An 18,661-nucleotide genomic window follows, 5' to 3' on the forward strand; every position below is an offset into this window, starting at 1 on the left:
GGGCTCACCCCAGCCAGAGCCCAGGCTGGGGGAGGGTTTTTTCCTGCAGGCTGAAGGGAGCAATGTGCCTTTGCTTCATTACCTGTGGCTGTGGGGTCAGCTCCCCTTCCAGCAATGCACTCCCCAGCTGAGCTGCCTGGGGAATTTCAGAGAGATTGACAGAGATCCCAATCTGTAGAGCTCCTGAACATTTGGTTAAATTCACCAGCTGGGCATGAGAAAGAAGTGTTGGCCAGTGTTTCCATGGAGGGAGCCTGCCCACCGCCCCACATGAGAGCTGTGGGGTGGGAGGGAGCTGAGACAGCTCTGAGATAGCTCCGAGAGTGCGGGGAGGGATTCTGGGGACAGAGCTCAGACTGAAGTGCCCTCTCTGCCTTTCCCTGCAGTGCACGGAGACAGGGACGGGGCAGGGCCACTGTGGGGTGCTGGGGCTGCTCTGTGCTGCTCCCAGCTGGAATCTGGGAGCCTGTGGGGGTCTGCTGCCATGGGGGAGCTCCATCAGGCCATCTCTCCACTACCCTGGCCTGCTCTTGCACATTCTAGGCTGCCCTGCTGAGGCTTCTCCTGCCCTGATGAGGCTTCTCCTGCCCTGCTGAGGGCTGTGTTCCCACTCCCAGGACAAACATCTCTGTGCTGCACCAAGCAGCCTCTACAGTCATCACCTGGGGGTGCCAGTGGAGGGGTACTGACCCTGACCTTGGTCAACGAGAGCCACTTTTGTCCCCACCTGCACCTTCCCAGCCCTAACAGGGCTCCCTCTGAGCATAGGCTGCCTGTGAGGCAGTAATAAAGCAGCAAACCCTTTGCAGTGAAACAAGCCCTGTGAGGGCCTGGAATGGTTCCATGGAGAGCAGGAACCAGAGAGAAAATCCCTCCCCTGACTGGAGAGAGAGGCAGACCTCACCTAACTACCAGGGCAAGGTGCTGGAGCTGAAGAAGCTCTCCAATTGCAGCACGTCTAAACTCCACTTTCCAACTCCTCCAGCAGCAGAGCAGGGCTCTTAATTTATTAATTTATTATTAATTTATTATTTTTTGCTCTATATCCCTACTCCTCTGCTGCAATAATCTGCTGTGGGATGGGGAGGGGCTCAGCAGCCAGGGTGTCCCTCCAGCCCCACAGGTCCCTCGTGGTGGTGTTGGAGAGCACAGACCTTCCTGAGCTGTGCATCCCCAGGCTCTGCTCTCACACTCGGTGTCAGCTCACGTTTTTCATGGTGGCAGCGTGTCAGTGTCATCTCGTTTGTTTCAGCTGAGGTGCAGAGCAGATAGAAACACCCCCAGTGGCCTGTGGGGGACAGAAGCACTGAGGCAAAGTCAGAGGGGGATTTTTGCAATGCTCGGCCCATGAGATCTCCCTGCAGGGCTCTCCATAGCCATGGAAACACAGTGATGGGAACCATTCTGCTGCCTTCACTTTGAGAGTCCCTCTCTCCCCCAGTCCTCTGCTGACCTCTCCCAGAGGTGATGGATCCAGAGACTCCTCCCCAGCAGGCAGGACTGTGCTGGGTGCTGTGAGGGCCTCAGTGAAGGAACAGCTCATGATTTCATGAGGTGTACAAGGAGGCCAAGCCAGAGTGCTCTGCCTGCTAACTGCAATATTATTTCTAGAATAAATGGTTGGATACTGTAACAGTAAAACTCACTTCCCTCGGGTATCTTTTCTGAAAGACTGGGCCACTGTCCTTGAGACTGGAGATGCTCTGAGAGCATCAAAAGGTTCTGGGCAAATCTTCCATGCTGAGGCCCACACCTTTCCTCCCCGGTAGCCTTAAGAGGACCAAAATTAACCCAACTTCAGCCCCCTGTGAAATTCAGCTAAAATTGTCTGTTGCCTCCAAAACCAATTAGGGGCGTACATAAAAAGTGATCCTACAAGCTTGTTTCCATAGAAACTAAGCTGAAAGATATAATTTCCTGAATTAAAACAAAAAAGAAAGCAAGCTGATCACTGGAAACCAAAAAGGGAACAGCTGAATGTCCCTGTGTCACGAGCCAGCCTGTCCTGCATGGGGTGTGCAGAACCTTCCACTGTCCTGTCCCACAGCTCCACAGCCCTCTGTCCCCCACTCCACTGCCACCTTTGCTGTCCCCTCCACTGTCCAAACATCCTTTGTTCCTCTACGCAGTCCCTGCCTTTGCTCCATCTCCTGCCTGCAGCTCCCTGCTCTTCAGAGAGCTCCAAGCCTTGGTGGGCAGGAGGCTGAGCACGATGCCAGCCAGGCAGGAGTGCTCTCAGGGGTGTTGGGGTGGGCATCCTGGGCTCCCTGCCCAGCCTCTGCCAGGCAAATGTACCCCTGAACCTGTTCAACACCCCAGCACCTCCCTGCCAGCACACTGGGTCACCACTGTGGCCGTGGGTCTCTCCCCAGCCCTGAAGTGAGCCAGGTGGGGGTTATGAGGCTGCTCTGCAGAAAACATGTTTTAAAAAGGAAAAGACTGGCAGAAGGAGAGGACAGAGTCAGCCCCTAGGGGTGAGCACTCCAGGCCAGCACGAGGCTGGACACCCAGGTGGGCAGGGCTGCTTTACTGGGCACAGCCCTGCAGAGATGGAGCAAGAGGAGGTGCAGGGTCCCCTTTCGCTGCCATCCTGGGCCCTGTGACAAGGACCCTCTCAGTGACATTCCTGTCAGATCTATCTCCTCCCCAGAGCAGCAAGAAGTGAATCCCCCCTGAACACTTCCTGCCTGCTCTGCCAGCTCTGCCCCCATCCCTTGCCATCTAACCATCCTGGTGGGACTCTGGCAGGGTGCGCAGGTCCCCAGCCCTGCCAGCCACCATCACCATCACTGCCATGGTCATGGCTTGCTGACCACCCTGCCATGGCTTCCTGGTGGGAGATGCCAAAATCTGCTGCTGCTCCAGCCAAGCAGTGATGCTGGTGCCTCTCTGGGAGCTTCTGCTCCTCCTCCTGAAATTTGACTTTATTTACTGTGTAGGTGGAGTGACTATTTTTGCACTGAACATTTACATTTGTGAATATTCACATTTTCCAAGCAAAGGCTGATTCGTGCTTTGAAGCAGGCTCGGTCTCACCCACTGAGCTCGTGTGCCTGGATGAAATCCTGCAATGGCATTTGGAAGGCCTGGCTCTGCTCAGCTCCTCCTTTTGCCTTTCCTAAAGCTTTAGGTGTTTGTCAAAGGGGCGTGAGCTGAGGGCCAGGGCAGCACCTCATTGCCCAGGCACTGCCTGCACATGGCAGGACCTCATCCAGTCTGGAGGTCTCTGAGTTCCCACAGGGACAGCTGAGACACTGGAATCTGAACACCTGTCTTGAGTGCTGACCAGCCTCAATCTCATGTGAAGCCTCAGGATATTCTGTTATCTCCCCTACAAATATCCCACAAATCCAGAGAAGTGAATGCAACCAAACAACCTCCCAGCTCCAGAGAGATGTACAGGCTCTAACAGGATCCTCTACCCTTCCCAGGCCCCCCGAGCCCCCAGGACCCCCTGGCTGGCAGCAGTGAGCAGGGCAGGAGCCAGCTCCTGCCTTTGCCATGGCTGAAGAGCAGCGAGCCCGGCAGCTTGCAGAGCAGCGCTGCAGAAATCATCTGGCACTATGTAGGTCAGCACTGGCAGCTGCAAGAAAATTATGTACCCTGGAATGCAGGGGAGAGACAGAGAGAGAGAGGGAGAGGGGGAGAGAGAGAGAGAGAGAGGGAGAGAGAGAGAGGGAGAGAGAGAGAGAGATATGCAGGCTGGGCTGGAGAGGGTGGACGGACAGACACAGAGAGTGCAGACATCATGAACCCTCCTGCCGGGCACTCTTGATTTACAGCACATGTATGAGGTACCAGAGCAAAGCATGCATCAGTTACCTTATCAGAATATATAGACATGCGTGTTGTCAGACCAATGACAGGGATCCTGTAGAAGCCAGCTGTGTATGATACAGGTGTTGGTGTTAGGTGATCGTTGGGAGCAGGAGGGTGACTAACTAATATTGCATAGACCTGTAGGACAGGATACACGACACAAACATTATTTCACGGGAGTGCAACGGCCATCGAGCGTGGTTTGTTTTTCCCTTTTCTTTTCTGCAATGCTAAACAGCCCCATGTTAACATGATAATGGCACTGCAATGGCTCGGAGCGGGGAAGCAAGGGCTGTGCTGGGAGCCAAGGGTGCTGTGCCACGGCTGGAGGGGATGGCTCTGCTCAGGGTTACGTCCTAATGGAATGCCGTGCCCAGCCGCTCTGCTCGCTAAACTAATAACTTCCATGGATTAAAGGGAAGCATCTCCCTTCCAGTCACACTGTGTAATGCGATTTCTTTAACCACACATTTAATACTCGGTTGTAATTCCCCTCTGAGGACTATTAGGAACAAAGTGGTCAGCTGGGACTGTGGCGGGAGCGGGAGCGCGGAGCCAGGGAGCGAATCAGCCATCTGGCCCTGGGCACACGGGAATGGCAGAGCGCGCAGGGCGGGGGCAGGAGCCGGGATCCTCGGCCGAGGATCTGGGCTATACCAAAATGGGGAAGGAGGATCCCGGGAAAATTCCGCTGTTACGACAGAACTGGGATTTTGGTCTCCAGCAGGATCCTGCTTTGTGTCAAAGGGAGAGGAAGGAGCTGGGTACTCCCTGGGGATCCTTTATTACACCAATGTCCTTTTGCAGCACAAGGAATGTCCCCAGCTGGTGACAGGTCTCCAGCTAGGGCGAATCAGTGCAAGGACTTTGATGTCTGGAGGAAATAACTCTTCCTTCTCCAAGCATCTGCCCAAGCCCCAGGATGTGCCCAGCACCCGGGCTGGAGGGACAGATTGGCCAGGACAGGAGGGAATGATGGAGCCTGCTTGGGGAAGGGCCTCTGCAGTCTGGAGGAAGAGGGAGGGATCCTGCTTGGCATCAGGAGGGTGTAAAGTGAGGGCGCAGAGGGAGCTGGGGCAGGGGCTGGAGACCCTACGTGGGAGTAGGGAGAAATTGCTAGAGAAGAGCTTGGGAAGGTCCTGGGGATGCAGGAGGAGGGGATGCCCTGGGCAGAGATGCCCGGTGCTGACACAGGGGGTGAGGACCCGCACCCAGCAGGGCGGGGCAGGGCGCTGGGGCAGGAGCAGGCTCGGGGGCAGCAGCGGGGCGGTGCGGGGCTGGGTTTGTGCTGTGGCGCACGGCAGCCGCCGGCAGGAGCCATTTTATGTGCGCGGGCTGCCAGCCCCTCCTGTGCCTCGCAGCCCCCGCTCGGGCACGGCGCCAGCGAGCGGGGACCGAGCTGGGCACAGCGGCCGGGACAGCCCCCAGCGTGTCGGACAGAGCGGGCACCCCGAGCCCAGCGCCCCAGCAGCCCCAGCAGCCCCAGCAGCCGCGGCCCCTGCGCGCCCCGGCCGCGCTGCCTCCCGCACGGCTGTGCCCGCAGCGGGCCGGCGCTCCGCGGGCGCTGCGCGGGGACAAGGCGTGGAGGCGGCACGGCCACGGGCATCCATCGGCCGGCAGCGCCGAACGGAGCCTCGGCTCAGGGCCGGACCCGCTGAGCCTCCCCTGCTGCCAGGGGACACCGGGGGTCGGCGAGAGCCCGCGCTGCCCGGCATGGCCACCTCCCCACGGCTGTCCCCAGCCACCCTCCACCTCCACAGCGGGAAGCTGAGCTGCAAAGGCGTCGGCTGTGCCCCACGCGGCCCCTCCAGCCCCCTGCCCTCGCTGGCTGTGCGTGCCCGGGTGCGCACACGCATTTCTCTGCGCCTTGGGGCGGGTGAGGCTCCGTGCTGGGGGCGCTCATGCAATTCGGGGCGCGTTCCCATCTGCGCACGGGCCCCCGCGGACCTTCCGCAGGTGCGGGGTGTGCTGGAGGAGGGGTGGGTCTGTACCTGCCTGCCCGCCCCCGATGGCCCCGACTGACGGCCTGGGGGTGGCTAGCCGGGCCCTGCACCCGGGGGACACGCAGGGGAGGTGGAGAGGCCAGGCCACGGGCTGCGCGGGGCACCCCAGGGTGCACCCGCAGCTCTGAGGGCTCGGGCTGCACCCTCAGGTGCGGCTGAGAGTGACCCGTGGGCACAGGAGGGACATGCTCGTGTGCACAGTCATACACAGCACACACCGAGTCTGTGTGCGTGAGCACCCTGGGGCTGTGTGTCTGTGCGTCTGTGCAGGTGTGCACCCTGGGTCTGTGTGTCCGTGTGTCCGTGTGTCTGTGTGCCTGTGCGTGCCATGCCTGCGTGTCTGCACCCCCAGCTGTGTGTGCCCGTGTCCCGCCTGTGCGTGTGGCAGTGGGTGTGCCAGGTCCCTCACACAGATGTGTGTGTCCATGTGTCACAGCAGCTGTGCACGCTGCACAAGTGCAGACTTCTTGTATGTGAGCCCATGTTTGCACAGCAGTGCACGTGTGCACATGGCATGTGTGCGTGTGGAATGTGTGTGTGGAGTGTGTGCATGTCTGTGCACATGGAATGTGTGTGTGTGCATGGAATGTGTGCACATGGAGTGCAGCCCATGGGCATTCCCACATGTGTGAGGGCACAGTCTGCGTACATGCTTGGTGTTCCCTGTGCCCACACGTCCCCCCAGTTTGGGGATGCCCATGTGTGCTCACACCTAGCTCTGTGTGTGGTGTAGGTGTATGTGCATATTGCTGTGCATGTACAGCATTGGGTGGGCATGTATGTGCACAGCTCAGGGTATGGGGGCCTGTGTGTGCCCTGGTATGTTTGTGAGCCTGTGTGTGCCCTGGTATGTTTGTGCTGTGTGTGTGCCCTGGTATGTGTGTGAGCCTGTGTGTGCCCTGGTATGTTTGTGAGCCTGTGTGTGCCCAGTGTGTGTGAGGCTGTGTGTGTGCCCTGGTATGTGTGTGAGCCTGTGTGTGCCCAGTGTGTATGAATCTGTGCATGTCTGGGCTTCATGTGTGAGTGTCTGTGTGCCCAGTGTGTGTGTGTGAACCTGTGTGTGCCCAGGGGCTGTGTGTGAGCCTGTGTGTGCTCAAGGGCTGTGTCTGTGTTAGTCTATATGTGCTCAGGCTTCGTCTGTGAGTCTGTGCCTGCTTGGGCTTCGTGTGTGAGCCCATATGTGCCCTGCTATGTTTGTGGGTGCTTGTGTGCACCCCAGAGTGTGTGTGATCCCTCTGTGCCCTGAGGGGGGGGTATGTGTGCCTGCATGTGCCCCAGGGCTGTGGGTGTGCCCCTGTGTGCCCCGGGGTGGTGGTGTGAGCCCGTGTGTGCCCGGGGGCGTGTGATGCCCGTGTGCACCCTGGGGTGTGTGTGTGAGCTCCTGTATGCTCTGAGGCGTGTGTGTGAGCCCATGTGTGACCCGGGTGGGCGTTGCAGGTGGCTATGCGTGCCCCAGGGTGTCAGTGGGTGCCCGTGCGTGCCCCAGGGTGTCAGTGGGTGTCTGTTGCAGGTGGCTATGCGTGCCCTGGGTGGTGTGTGTGAGCCCGTACGTGCCTGGGGGCTGTGCAGGTGCCAGTGTGTGCCCCAGGGTGTCACTGGGTGCCCGTGCGTGCCCCAGGGTGTCACTGGGTGCCTGTGCGTGCCCATGCATGCCCCAGGGTGTCAGTGGGTGCCCGGGTGTGCCCCAGGGTGTCCGTGGGTGCCCGTGCGTGCCCCAGGGTGTCAGTGGGTGCCCGTGCGTGCCCCAGGGTGTCAGTGGGTGCCCGTGCGTGCCCCAGGGTGTCAGTGGGTGTCCGTGCGTGCCCGAGCTGTGTGCGGGTGCCCGGGTGTGCCCAGGGGCCGGGGCGGGGTGGCCGCGGGGGCGGAGGCTCGGGTCCCGCCGGGGACGGGGCGGGGAGGGGGTGTCGCCGTCCGGGGGTACCTGGCTGGAGATGAGGTCCTCGCAGACGGACAGGGCCATCTGGATGGCGTTGGGCTTGTGGGTGACGGAGGTGGCGTTGAGCTGGAGCTTCCAGGTGCCGTGCCGCTTGTTGGCCTGGTTCACCGCCTCGCGGAAGATCTGCTCGTGCTTCTTGGTGCTCAGCACCTCCGTGCGTGCCCGAGCTGTGTGCGGGTGCCCGGGTGTGCCCAGGGGTGCACGGAGCGCGCAGCCTGCCGCGCTTACATAAAGGCTGCAATGCGGGCAGCGCGCCCCGGGCCCGGCAGGACCCCGCACGCCGCGGCTCGGCCGGGGGGCACCGCGGGGCCGCTCGTGCTTCTTGGTGCTCAGCACCGCGCCGATATTGACGATCTTAGGGTCGCAGCCGGCGCGGGCGAAGGACGAGGAGAAGAGGAGGGCGAGCAGCAGCAGCCGCATGGTGCTCATCCACGGGCGGCCCGGAGCCCGCCGGGCCCCCCGCGCCCCCCGGCGCTGGCAGGCGCGGGTCCCGCTGTCCCCGTGCCGGGCTGCGGGGTGAGGGTGCGTCCCGCGCCTTCTGCGAGAATCGCTTGTGCGGGAGGCGCGGGGTTGAGCTCTGGGGGTGCCGCTCCGCCCTTTTCACCTGCAGTGCTCTTTTGGGGATCAGGGCATTCCCGGTGCCTCGGAAGGCACGGACACACCGGGCATTCAGCAAACCAGGGACTGGGGGTAAAACACGGTCCGTGGGTTTGTTCTCCACACCAATATTCCCAGTTATGCAGCACCTCTGCACGCTTCCGCAAGCTCTGCCTGGGGACAGCTGTGTGTGACATGGACTCTGTCATGGTCTGTGCTCTCTCCAGGGCTGGGGAGCCCTCCCTTGACCAGCAGAGCTCCTGGGCAGAGATGTTCAGCTGACGCTCAGCCTGGTTCCTTGGCTTCACTCTGTCCCTCCAGACAGAGCCACCACACTTCCAGACATTAGCTCACAGGGCAACCAGCCATTTCCCTCTATTAAATTCACCAAATTTCTCTGGGATATAACCTTAAGATTTCTCTGCTGAGGAGATTTCTTGAGGTTCTCATCATCTCCCTGTTGTTGGGCTACCATTAGCCTCCCTTAAGGAAATGGAGGCACAGCAGCCAGTGGCCAACATTTCTCCACCGCAGAAAGAGACGGAGTTTCACTCCTGGACTACATCTGTTCCAGGGCCAGAGGGATGAGGTGGCCAGAACAGCACATTGCTCCCCAGACCTGCCACTTTGGCCTTTTTGGAGAAAAACAGCAGGTTTCAGGTAGTGAGAGGGTGTTGCTTTGTCACTGCATGGGACAAACACCACAGCCAGCCAGGGCAGGGCATGGTCCGAGCGCTGCACAACCAAAACCACCAGGGATATTTTTACACCACCATTTCTGGGGTGCTGCTGCAGCCCACCTCTGTCCTTCCTTTGCAACGTGAGTTGAAGCAGAATATTTTCCCCCAACGCAAATTTTCTCACTGGCATCTCTGAAGTGTGAGTTGCTATGGAAACCATTTTGCCTGTGTCCCACATTGCCCACATGCACTCGGAAGGAGCTGCAGGAGCAAAATGGCCGTTGTGTAACGCTGCAGGGCTCAGCGTGCCTGGGCTCGCGGGGCCCTGCAACCTCTCCCAGCTGTGAGACCCTCTCAGGAAGCTGCAGACCACGGCTTGGGGAAGCAATGAAAGCCATGGAGGTTCGGTGTGCTCCGTGAGAGAAGGAAAATGGCCCCACCTTGCCTTAACTCTTGCAGTGCTTGGCATGAAGCTCCACACCAACCCTGCTGTGCTCTTGGAAGAGACTTCCAGGAAAGCTTAACTCTTTTCAGTGTCACCATGTCACTGCCACTCCTCCACGCATGGAGCTGAGGGACTGGCTGGATTCACATGGTGTGGGTTTGTCTTGAAGGGACAAAGGGTGAAAGCCAAAGAGGGTTGCATCCCTACCCTCAGTCTGCACAGAGCTGACTTCATTCCTTCATTCCTTCCTCTGCCTACCAGCTGCACCTGCCATAGGTTGTGTGGGAAGAAACTGTTCTGGAGGGGGCTGTACAGACCTGGATCCTGGTGGGTGCGATGGCAGTAGAATAACAAAGTCAAGACCTGGCCACAGCAGGTGGCTTGGCAGAGAAGACAAAGGAAAAAGGTAGGCTTTGAAACCTTATTTGGAGTGCAAGAGCTCTTTCCCTCTCATTACCTGGAGTTCCATGCAGGGAGAAGGAGTGCAGCTATTGAGTCCCTCCTGTGCTGCCCAGGAGTGAGGGATGGCCATGCTTAGGATGGAGCCTACCATGCTGGCAGGCTCTTCCCTCTGTGCCTCCATTCATTTTTTGTCTCCAGAGACTCTTGTTTCTGGCACAGTTGTGGAGATGTGAAAAACACCTGCTTCCCTCTCAGGTCATGCCCCCCACGGGTGTGCTGGCAGCAGGAGCAGCCCGGATGACAATGCCCCACAGCCAGGCTCAGCCAGCACAGATGTTGTCACCACACGAGCCTCCCTCTCGCTGTGTCCTCAGGCTCTTTGATCCTCTGAAGGCAGAGGAGTGTGCAGGGCTTTCCCAGGTAGGAGCTGTACGTGGGGAGCACAGCCACATCCACCAGCTGCTCCTGGCAGCCAGGGGTGCTCTGTGCTTTCCCTGTTGCTGCCTCCTGGCACATGGGGGCCACCTCCTTGGCCATGGCTGAGGGCAAGCTCTGACCTGGGTTGCCTGTTAGCAATTGGTGCACTGTGATGCTGCTCTTGATGTGGCACCTCCTGGATGCAGGGGTTGGACATGAGTGTGGGAGGGGTGTGGGTGAGGTACCCCTCACCAGTGAGTGCTGCAATTCCTCCCAAGGCCAGAGTGACTCAGTGTAAACCTGGAGACCTCAGAGGAGCAGCACTGAACCCAGCTGGAAACTTCACCTACCTCGGGGTAAGGCATCAGTCCCGGTGGTAGAAAAGGCAATAGGGAATTTCATAGAAGACAAAATTAATTATTAGGAATGTGCAATTTGCACCACTCCTTGTGGATCTACCAAACAATTCTTCTTTTGAGAAAGCGGAAATGGAATTGAGAGCAGTAACTGCAACCCAGACTATGGAAATGCTTCCTGTGTGCAGCTGCAAGGTTAATCTGAGGTGTAAAATGGAGCAAAGCACCCACAGAGTGCCCATGGCAAGGCTCCAAGGCCTGGTACTGAAGAGCTGGATGGGGGTGCTCCTACAGGGATGAAAGGATTTGCAATGCAGTTGCCACTTCAGTATTCCTGCCTTTGCTCTGGAAGCAATCACTGGTGATAAAATCTGCAGCAAATAGTGATGCCAAAGCACTTGGATTCTTTGATAAGCACAGAACTGGAATGTATTTTAGGACAGCCAGTGAAGAGCCATGAAAGCAGAAGCAAGTATTGTTAGTCCTGCTCTTCGGACAGGACTGCAGATCCAGTGGAGACATGGACTGTAAACGTGGTCTCTAATACTGACCTGGGGGTCAGAGATCATGAATTCCAAAACAGAAAGGTGGCATTGTCGTCCTTGGAGTCACCCTGAGGGGACAGAGCAGCAGCTGGCAGTGACTTGAGCCTCTGCAGGAAGCACTGGGGAATGCTGCACAGGAAGGCTGCCTGCAGATCTGGGGGTCACATTCTTTACAAAGAGGCTGAAAAACGGAGAAACCATCCTTCAGAATATTTGGAGGAAAACCTCCCTGTGAGCTGCTCCAGCAGAGGGGAGAGTGGATACAGTCAGAGAGTGCTGCCTTCCAGAACAGGGACAGAGAACAGCACCAAACCCAGCCTGAGGTCTGGGCAGGGACAGGGGACAAGGGAGGGGGTGCAGGGCCCCAGCAGCTCCTCACAACCCTCCTGGAGGCTGGCACAGTGTGACCTCACTGCCAGTGCTCTGGGGACTGTGGTTTGTGTGAGCAGCTGGGACACAGCAGGATGTCCTTGTCACAGGATCAGCCACCCAGACAGACAGGCAGTGACTGGAGTCTGCAGGGGAAGGTGCCCGAGGGCTCTGTGCTTGTGGTGAGGGAGCTGCAGGGAGCAATGGGGTGGAAACCAAGATGGGAGTGTCTGAGCAGCCCCGTGGTTGCTTTTGTGCGTTCAAGCCCTGTCTCCCGTTCTTTTCCAGGCAACATCCAGGATGGACTGCAGTCCCTAAGTCCCTGTGCTCTTCCTGAATGCCTTCCCAGCTGAGAGGGACTGAGCCAGCCTAGTCTGCAGTTCAGAAGTGTCTGCTGGAGTTCCCAGGCAGCACAGCTCCCTGCTCTAGGTGTCCATGGGCATCCGTGTTGCCTTTGCCCAGCTCTCCCCACAGGAAGGAGCTCCAGGCCCCCAAGGCCTTTGACACCCTCCTGAGCAGAGTGTTTGGCACATCTGGAACCCCTGCTGCCAGACAGGAGCTGCAGCACCACCCTCCAACAGCTGATGAGAATGGAGGTGTCTCCCCCTCCATCACCGTGTGCAGAGACATTCCCAGCATCCAGCAGAGCTCTGCCTTCAGCCAGGAGCTGGGCACACCCAGGGATGGGGAGCTCAAACAAGGGGCAAGCAGTCAGCCTGGAACACCATGGTGTTCCTGGGCAGGCAGGGGGATCTCGGGTCAGACGTAAGAGGATGGGACGTGGAACATCAATGGCTGGAGGCAGAGACGGTGAGAAACCCCAAAGCACCTCCTGTGCAACCAGAGGGAGCTGGAGGTGCAGAAACACAGTCAGATGTGCAGTAGGAGGGGTGGGAAGTTCAACTGCGAACATTTTCCAAGGGAAAACCAGGATTTGCATGTTTGAAATGCACTGTAGGGAAAATTTCATTTTGATAACTTTCCAATTTTCTGCTGGAAAGCCAGCCAGAAGCTGGGCTTCAGCTTCCTGCACATCGTGTCCCAGGAGACTGGACAGCTTGTCCTCAGGGACTTCCAGTGCCCTGGAACTGCCACACAGCAGGGGCTGGAAAGCACCTCAGAGAGACTGGGCACTGCTTGGGGATCTCCTGCCCTTCTTCACCTCAGAGAAGCCTGGCCAGGTGATGGGGTGATGGAGCATGTGGGGAACATCAGCCCCCTGCAGCCCTTGGTGCCTCCGCCACGCTCAGGGTGTCCCTGGGAAAGCTCCCTAGTGGGATGGGGCTGCCTGCCTCCCACAGCAGGGCTGACACCAGCAATGTCACCCTCCCTCTCCAGGGACTCTCTGGGGACCCTGGGGCACAGCAGCAATCTCCATCCTGTCCACTGCAAGGAGTGGTGGTTGGTGCCTGTGCAGCACCTGCTCAAGCAGAAACCATCCCACTGTTTGGAGGGGCTGAAGGGGCCAAACTCCCTGGGAAAGGGGCCAGAGGAGCTTCTCCAGGTGTCTGTCTGTCCCCAGCAGAGCCCAGATGGTGACAGGCACCACTGCTGGGCACAGGTGCCATGGCTGTGCCCTGTCAAGGGGAGGGGGAGATCTCTGGGCATTTCCAACCTCTTGGAGCTGCAGAGAATCTGAAACAGAGGAAGGAAAAAGGGGTCAGTGACAAATGAGGTGCTCTGGAGTTTGCAACCCTTCCAGAGAGAGCACCAGGACATTGTTTTCACAGTGATGGGTGCAGAAATATGCAGGAGTTCCCATCTCTGAGACCCACCCTTGGGGAGAGGCAGCAGACATCTCCTTTGGCTGCGTGCCCCAGCCTCCTGTGCCCTCACAGGAGCCACCACGGTGCCCAGAGCATCCCTGGTGTCCCAGCCCTGCCCTGGCCCAGCCACACGTGGCTCTGTCCCCTTGCAGGGGGTGATGCCTGGGGCATCTCAGTGCTCAGCCCCTCATCCTCCTGCTGGGAATGTTCCTGTCTTTGCAAAGCTTCAGGAGCTCCAGGGGCTCTCCAGTCTGTGCAGCCCCCCCAGGAATACTCCTGACCTTAGGAGGGCAGGAAACTTGAGAGTGGCTTTCCAGTCTTCCAGATGTGGATTTCAAAGGCACCAAACGTGCACGGCCTTGGGAGGAGCTGAGCAAGAGAGTCCAAGCCCAGGCTGGCCCAGTGGTGCCAATGTAGCACTCAGGGGCAGGAACAGCAGGCTCGGTGCTGCACTGGATGCCCCCACCCCAGGAGGGTGAGCCTGGTTGGGCTCCAGCGCCACCAGAACAGATCAGTGGTGGGTGACAGCTCAAAACCACCCAAAGCACAGGAATATGGTGACAAACCTGCCCCTAGAGAGCCATGCCCTCCTGTCCTGTGTGATGCTTGATAGGAGATCAAAATCTCATTGCTGAGGACAGAAAGAAAGATTGATTACACAAGTTCTATTATGAAACCAGCCTAAAAAAAAACCGAAGTAAAAACATGATGAGGCAGCACTGGTTTTGGAGAAAACACTGCTTTAATCTCATCTCCTACCCTGTAGGTTCCTGCAATGCACTTACAAGTCAGCACTTATGGAAAGCACAGTCTCACAGGGGGCTTCCTAGAGAGGCAAACACACAGGTGAGGCTGCCTGGTGCAAAGTGCCATGGGATCAGGGAATCACAGAATCCACTGAGCTGGGAGGGACCCACCCAGCCCAGCCCCTGTCCTTGCCCAGACCCCCAACAACCCCACCCTGGGCATCCCTGGCAGCGCTGTCCAAAGGCTCCTGGAGCTCTGGCAGCCTCGGGGCCGTGCCCATTCCCTGGGGAGCCTGGGCAGTGCCAGCACCCTCTGGGGGAAGAACCTTGCCCTGATCTCCAGCCTGAGCTGCCCTGGCCCAGCTCCAGCCATTCCTTGGCTCCTGTCCCTGTCCCAGGGAGAAGAGACTGGAGCTGCCCCTGCTCTGCCCCTTGTGAGGATGACGAAGATCACAGTGAGGTCTGATCTCAGTCTCTCCTTCTCCTTGGCTGAACAAACCAAGTGGCCTCAGCCACTCCTCCTTCATCAGGCTTCTCTTCCTGCCCCTTCCCCACCCTCAAGGTCCTCCTTTGGATGCTCTCTCTACCTTAATGTATTTTTCTTGTTGTGGTCTTTGTGTCTAACAACCCAGTCCTTCAAGGCTTCATCCTCCTTGTGCCATCCTGGGAGTTGCTCTTCTCTTTCCATTTCAGTCCCCAGGTCAAGTCCCAGCCCTGATCTAATGCAGAGATGTGCTGGAAAATCCCAGACATTTGAAGGATTTCTAATATCATTGAAACACATTTCTCCTTTATTTGTTTTTCTAGAGATTCCAAATGTTTTCAGCATTTTGGAATGTAGGTGAATCCTCTGCCACGAGCACTGCTGCTGTGTGCATTACAGGAGGGGAGCATTCCAGCCTCAGGGGCTCAGTTCTGCAGCTGGAGGTTTGTACCTGCTGCAAGGTGATGGCCATGTGTCTCCAAAGGCACCATTCCCAACTCCAGACAGATGCTTTTGTGCCGCTGAGGTTGCTGTGTGCTGATCTAGAGACTCTCAGTGTGTCAAAAGTAGACACAGAGAGAAGCTGCAGGAGCCACAGTTACCTCACCAACACCTCACTGTTCTCTCAGTTCACAGAATTTACAGAAAAATTTGTCCCAGCCTCCTCCTTTCCTGTGTCCCAGCTGCCTTGGGACAGTCCCCTGCAGCTCATTGCCCAGCACTCCTGGGAAGTTTGGAATAAGAAGAAAATCTCTGCATTGCACCTGATTTCCCCCACTTGCCTGGGATGAGCTTCATGCCAACATTCCCCATCCTGGGGCCACCCCAGAGAGCAGGGGCACACAGGGCAGAGCCACATCCCTGCGGGTCTGGGGAGGTCCTGCCTTGTTCAACAAGGTCCTGGTGCTCCTGTCACCCTCGGGGACCCTCAGCACCCTGTCCTGGCACGTTACACCCACCTGTGTCTGCCTCTGTCTCAGCTCCAGGGCTCTCAGAGTCCTGTTCCCTGCCCCAGACCAGCCCTGGGGAGGCAGAGGTGTCCACCGACCCCGTCTGTCATGCCCTGAACAACCTTTGATGCTTCCCTGCTGCTGGGGGGTGCTTCACCAGGGGCTGCAGCCCTGTGGGTCCCACCAGGGAGGCTGAGGGTGCCCTGGCCCTCCTGCTTGCCCCTGTAAAGCTACAAGAAGTGTGAAAGATATTTCAAACATCCCAGGAGAAAGATGTTTAAGATATCTCAGGGAAAAGGTCAGGACAAAAGGGTGAGTGCTCATAAAGACTCTGGCAACCAATTATTGAATTCCATGCCATGGAAGTTGCTGCTGCTGCTGGGTTTATGCAGCAACACCTCAGGGCTCCCCTTGTCTCCCGTTAGTCCTTGTGTCTTCCCTCCTGCCTGAATGAGCTCTGCACACTCATAAATTCCACCAAACTTGGAAAAGGGGTCAGATATGAGCTTAAAAGGAAAGTGTTAGACTGAGACACAGCCTGGCCAGGGAGTGTTTTAGGAGCAGCAATGGATGGGTGAAGTCACCTCCTGGATGTCAGAACTTCAGGTCTGCTCTGCTTGTGCCACTCCCGGATTCTGATCCCCCCCTGCCCTTTGTGTCCCCTCTCTGCTCCCTGCAGGGTGAGGGGGTCACCATCACCCCCACATTGCAGGGACCAGCTGTGCAGGTCTGAGCAACCTGGTTCAGCTGAAGATGCTCCTGCTCATGGCAGGAGGGTTGGACTAGATGGGCTTTAAAACTCCTTCTCAACCCCAACTATTTTAGGATTCTGTGTTTTTCTGCTGTTCCCAATTACATTCCTAATTATTCTTGAAGGAGGGCTTTTATACCTGAAAGCTCATCCACTTTTTTCCAGCTGTATCAGCTCATATAATAGAAATTTTTATTGTTCTCCACAGGCCTTACTTTTTTTATTCCCTTAAATCATGCCTACAAAAGCATTAATGCTAATTGTTCCTAACATGCATTTGTCTGGTGGAACAGTGAACAGATGCAGCCACAGAACAAGTGGAGGAAGGCTCAGATCTCTTTCCAACCACAATTAACAGCCAGTGGGCCTGACAGGCACCCAGAGGTTTGCAGGGCTCCTTCTGCAGGGGTTCACAGACTCTGTGCTCCCACAAGTGCTCAGAACTGCCCTGTGACCCTGGGGCTCTTTAAGTCCCCTGTGCTTTACTCACTACCATTGCTACTTGTTCTCCATAAAAGAAATAAATTAATTAAATGGGAAAATTGTAAATAAAAATTAAAATGAAAAAAATCTGTGGCTGTTAGTGCTCTGATACTCACCTGCAACATTTCTCAGTATTTCCTAGGGCAGAATACTGTCCTCCCAAGTGGAGAGACAGACATCAGATATGGTGCACAACCAGAGAGAAGACCAACCTCTGGCTCTCTTGGCTCCAGGGTGCAAAGGCTGGAGGCAAAAGCATCACTCAGGAGACCTGGGTGAGATTTTTGGGCAGCCCAGTAAGGGTTTGGCCACAGGCACAGCTTCCAGTCTTCAAGGCAGAAGAGCTCCAGGCTCATTTATGAAGGGAAGCTCTAGAGGTGGGAACCTTCTTGGAGTAAAAGCACCTTAAACTGGCAGGGCTGCTCCTGGGACACGTGGCTGGGACCCCCAGGGCTCTCAGGGCTGCTCCTCTGTGGTCCCACACTGCTCCTGCTGAGCCCACAGCACCCCCCACACACAGAAACACTTTCCCTGCCTTCCCCCTTTCATCCTGAAACTCAGCTCAGGTGCAGGGGTGGGTCAGAGACACCAGAAAATGCTGATGCTTCAGAGTGAGCCCCTGTCACCTGGGCAGGGGAAGGTGGTCCCTGGTGCCTCCACTGCTGCCAGCAGATGTGGGAGAGCCTCCCAGAAAGGCTGAGGGACACCAGTGCCAGAGTTCTGGAGGGATCTCCAGGCACTGGGGAACAACAACTCATTTCTGAAATTATCCTTCCTAGGCTTGAAGGCTGGGAAGGTTTCCAGGGGTTCCTTTTCTTGGCCCAGGCCACTCCAATCAAGGGAAGTGGTTTTGGGAGGGAGAGCTCACACGGCGTCCCTTGTCATTGGCATAGCTGCCTGGAAATGTGTGCTGAGCTCAGCTCCCAGAGTTTGGTGTCCCCCATTTCTCACTGCCTGAGCTGCAGGGGACAGCAGCCACTGTAACAACCAGAGCTCACAGGGAATGAGCTCAGAGTGCCACTGTGCATCACCTGAAGTGTGGAAGGGACGACCTGGCCTTGCCTCAGTGGCCACAGCAGTGAGCAGCCCCCAGGGGCTCCTGGGCACCTGGCACAGTGCAGCCCCTCAGGAGGAGCACGGGTTGAGGGAAATCTGTGGCAGCCATCCAGATGTGGCAGGAGCACAGCTGGCTGCAGCAGAGCCGTGCACTGCCGTGGCTGTGGCCCAGGTGCTGCCTGTCCCTCTTTGATCAGGTCAGTGCTCAGCTAAGGTGGAGCTGCCCTGGGGTGGAACAGGAGGGTCCCAGAACTGACAGGGACAGATCCCAGTGGGGCAAACCTCACATTCCTCCAGGGAGCACCAGGAATCAGGCCCAGCAATGGGGAAAAGCAATCCATTCTGGAGCTGGGGGCTTCCCTTCACCTCCCCAGAAACCTGCTTTTTGCCCAGGAGCGTTGCTACTCTGGCTCCCAGCCCCTGGCAGGCCCTGCCTGAGGCAGGGATTTGCTGCTGAGTTACAGCCTGAGTGGCTCTTGGGGTTCAAGAGCAAAGAGAGAAAAGAGCTTCTCCTTCGGGCTCCCCTTCCCAGAGGTTCCTGGTCTGTGGGAGCCCGTGGCTCTCCTCTGCCCCTCCGGGCTTGGGAAGGAATGGAGATTTCTCTAAATGCTCTTCTCTCTAAGAGAGACTTAGGGAGACTCTCTCCCTAAGCAGGGGAAACATCCTAAACCTTTAAATATTTTTGTGAAGGTGCCTTTTATCCTGCAGCCAAAACAGGATCCAGGAGCTGAAAACCTGGGGCTGAAAACCTCAATGGTTTGGAGATGACAGTGAGAAATTATTCTCCCCGTGCCTGCACCGAGGTGACGCCTCTCATCTCGGATGTTTCTGTGCTCCAGCAGCCTCTGTGGGACCC

The 18,661-nt window shown here is 57.3% G+C and overlaps 1 protein-coding gene across 5 annotated transcripts in view; it reads right to left on the reverse strand.

Moving 5' to 3' along the window:
• Window positions 1-8,259, reverse strand: part of GRIN1 (glutamate ionotropic receptor NMDA type subunit 1) — a 37,293-nt gene extending 29,034 nt beyond the window's left edge. For 4 of the 5 annotated variants that reach the window (XM_041406745.1, XM_041406743.1, XM_041406744.1 and 1 more), the window contains exons 1-3: window positions 8,095-8,187; window positions 7,744-7,908; window positions 3,823-3,957 (exon numbers count right to left, since the gene is read on the reverse strand). In XM_041406745.1, coding sequence (XP_041262679.1) covers window positions 3,823-3,957; window positions 7,744-7,908; window positions 8,095-8,187 — 393 coding nt within the window. Of the gene's footprint in view, window positions 1-3,822; window positions 3,958-7,743; window positions 7,909-8,094 lie in introns of all 5 variants that reach the window. The other variant, XM_041406741.1, reaches the window with a different exon arrangement.
• Window positions 8,260-18,661: the final 10,402 nt, after the last annotated feature.

The sequence above is a fragment of the Onychostruthus taczanowskii genome, unplaced genomic scaffold, assembly GCF_017590055.1.
Source record: "Onychostruthus taczanowskii isolate IOZ18803 unplaced genomic scaffold, ASM1759005v1 scaffold25, whole genome shotgun sequence".
Classification (NCBI taxonomy): domain Eukaryota; kingdom Metazoa; phylum Chordata; class Aves; order Passeriformes; family Passeridae; genus Onychostruthus; species Onychostruthus taczanowskii.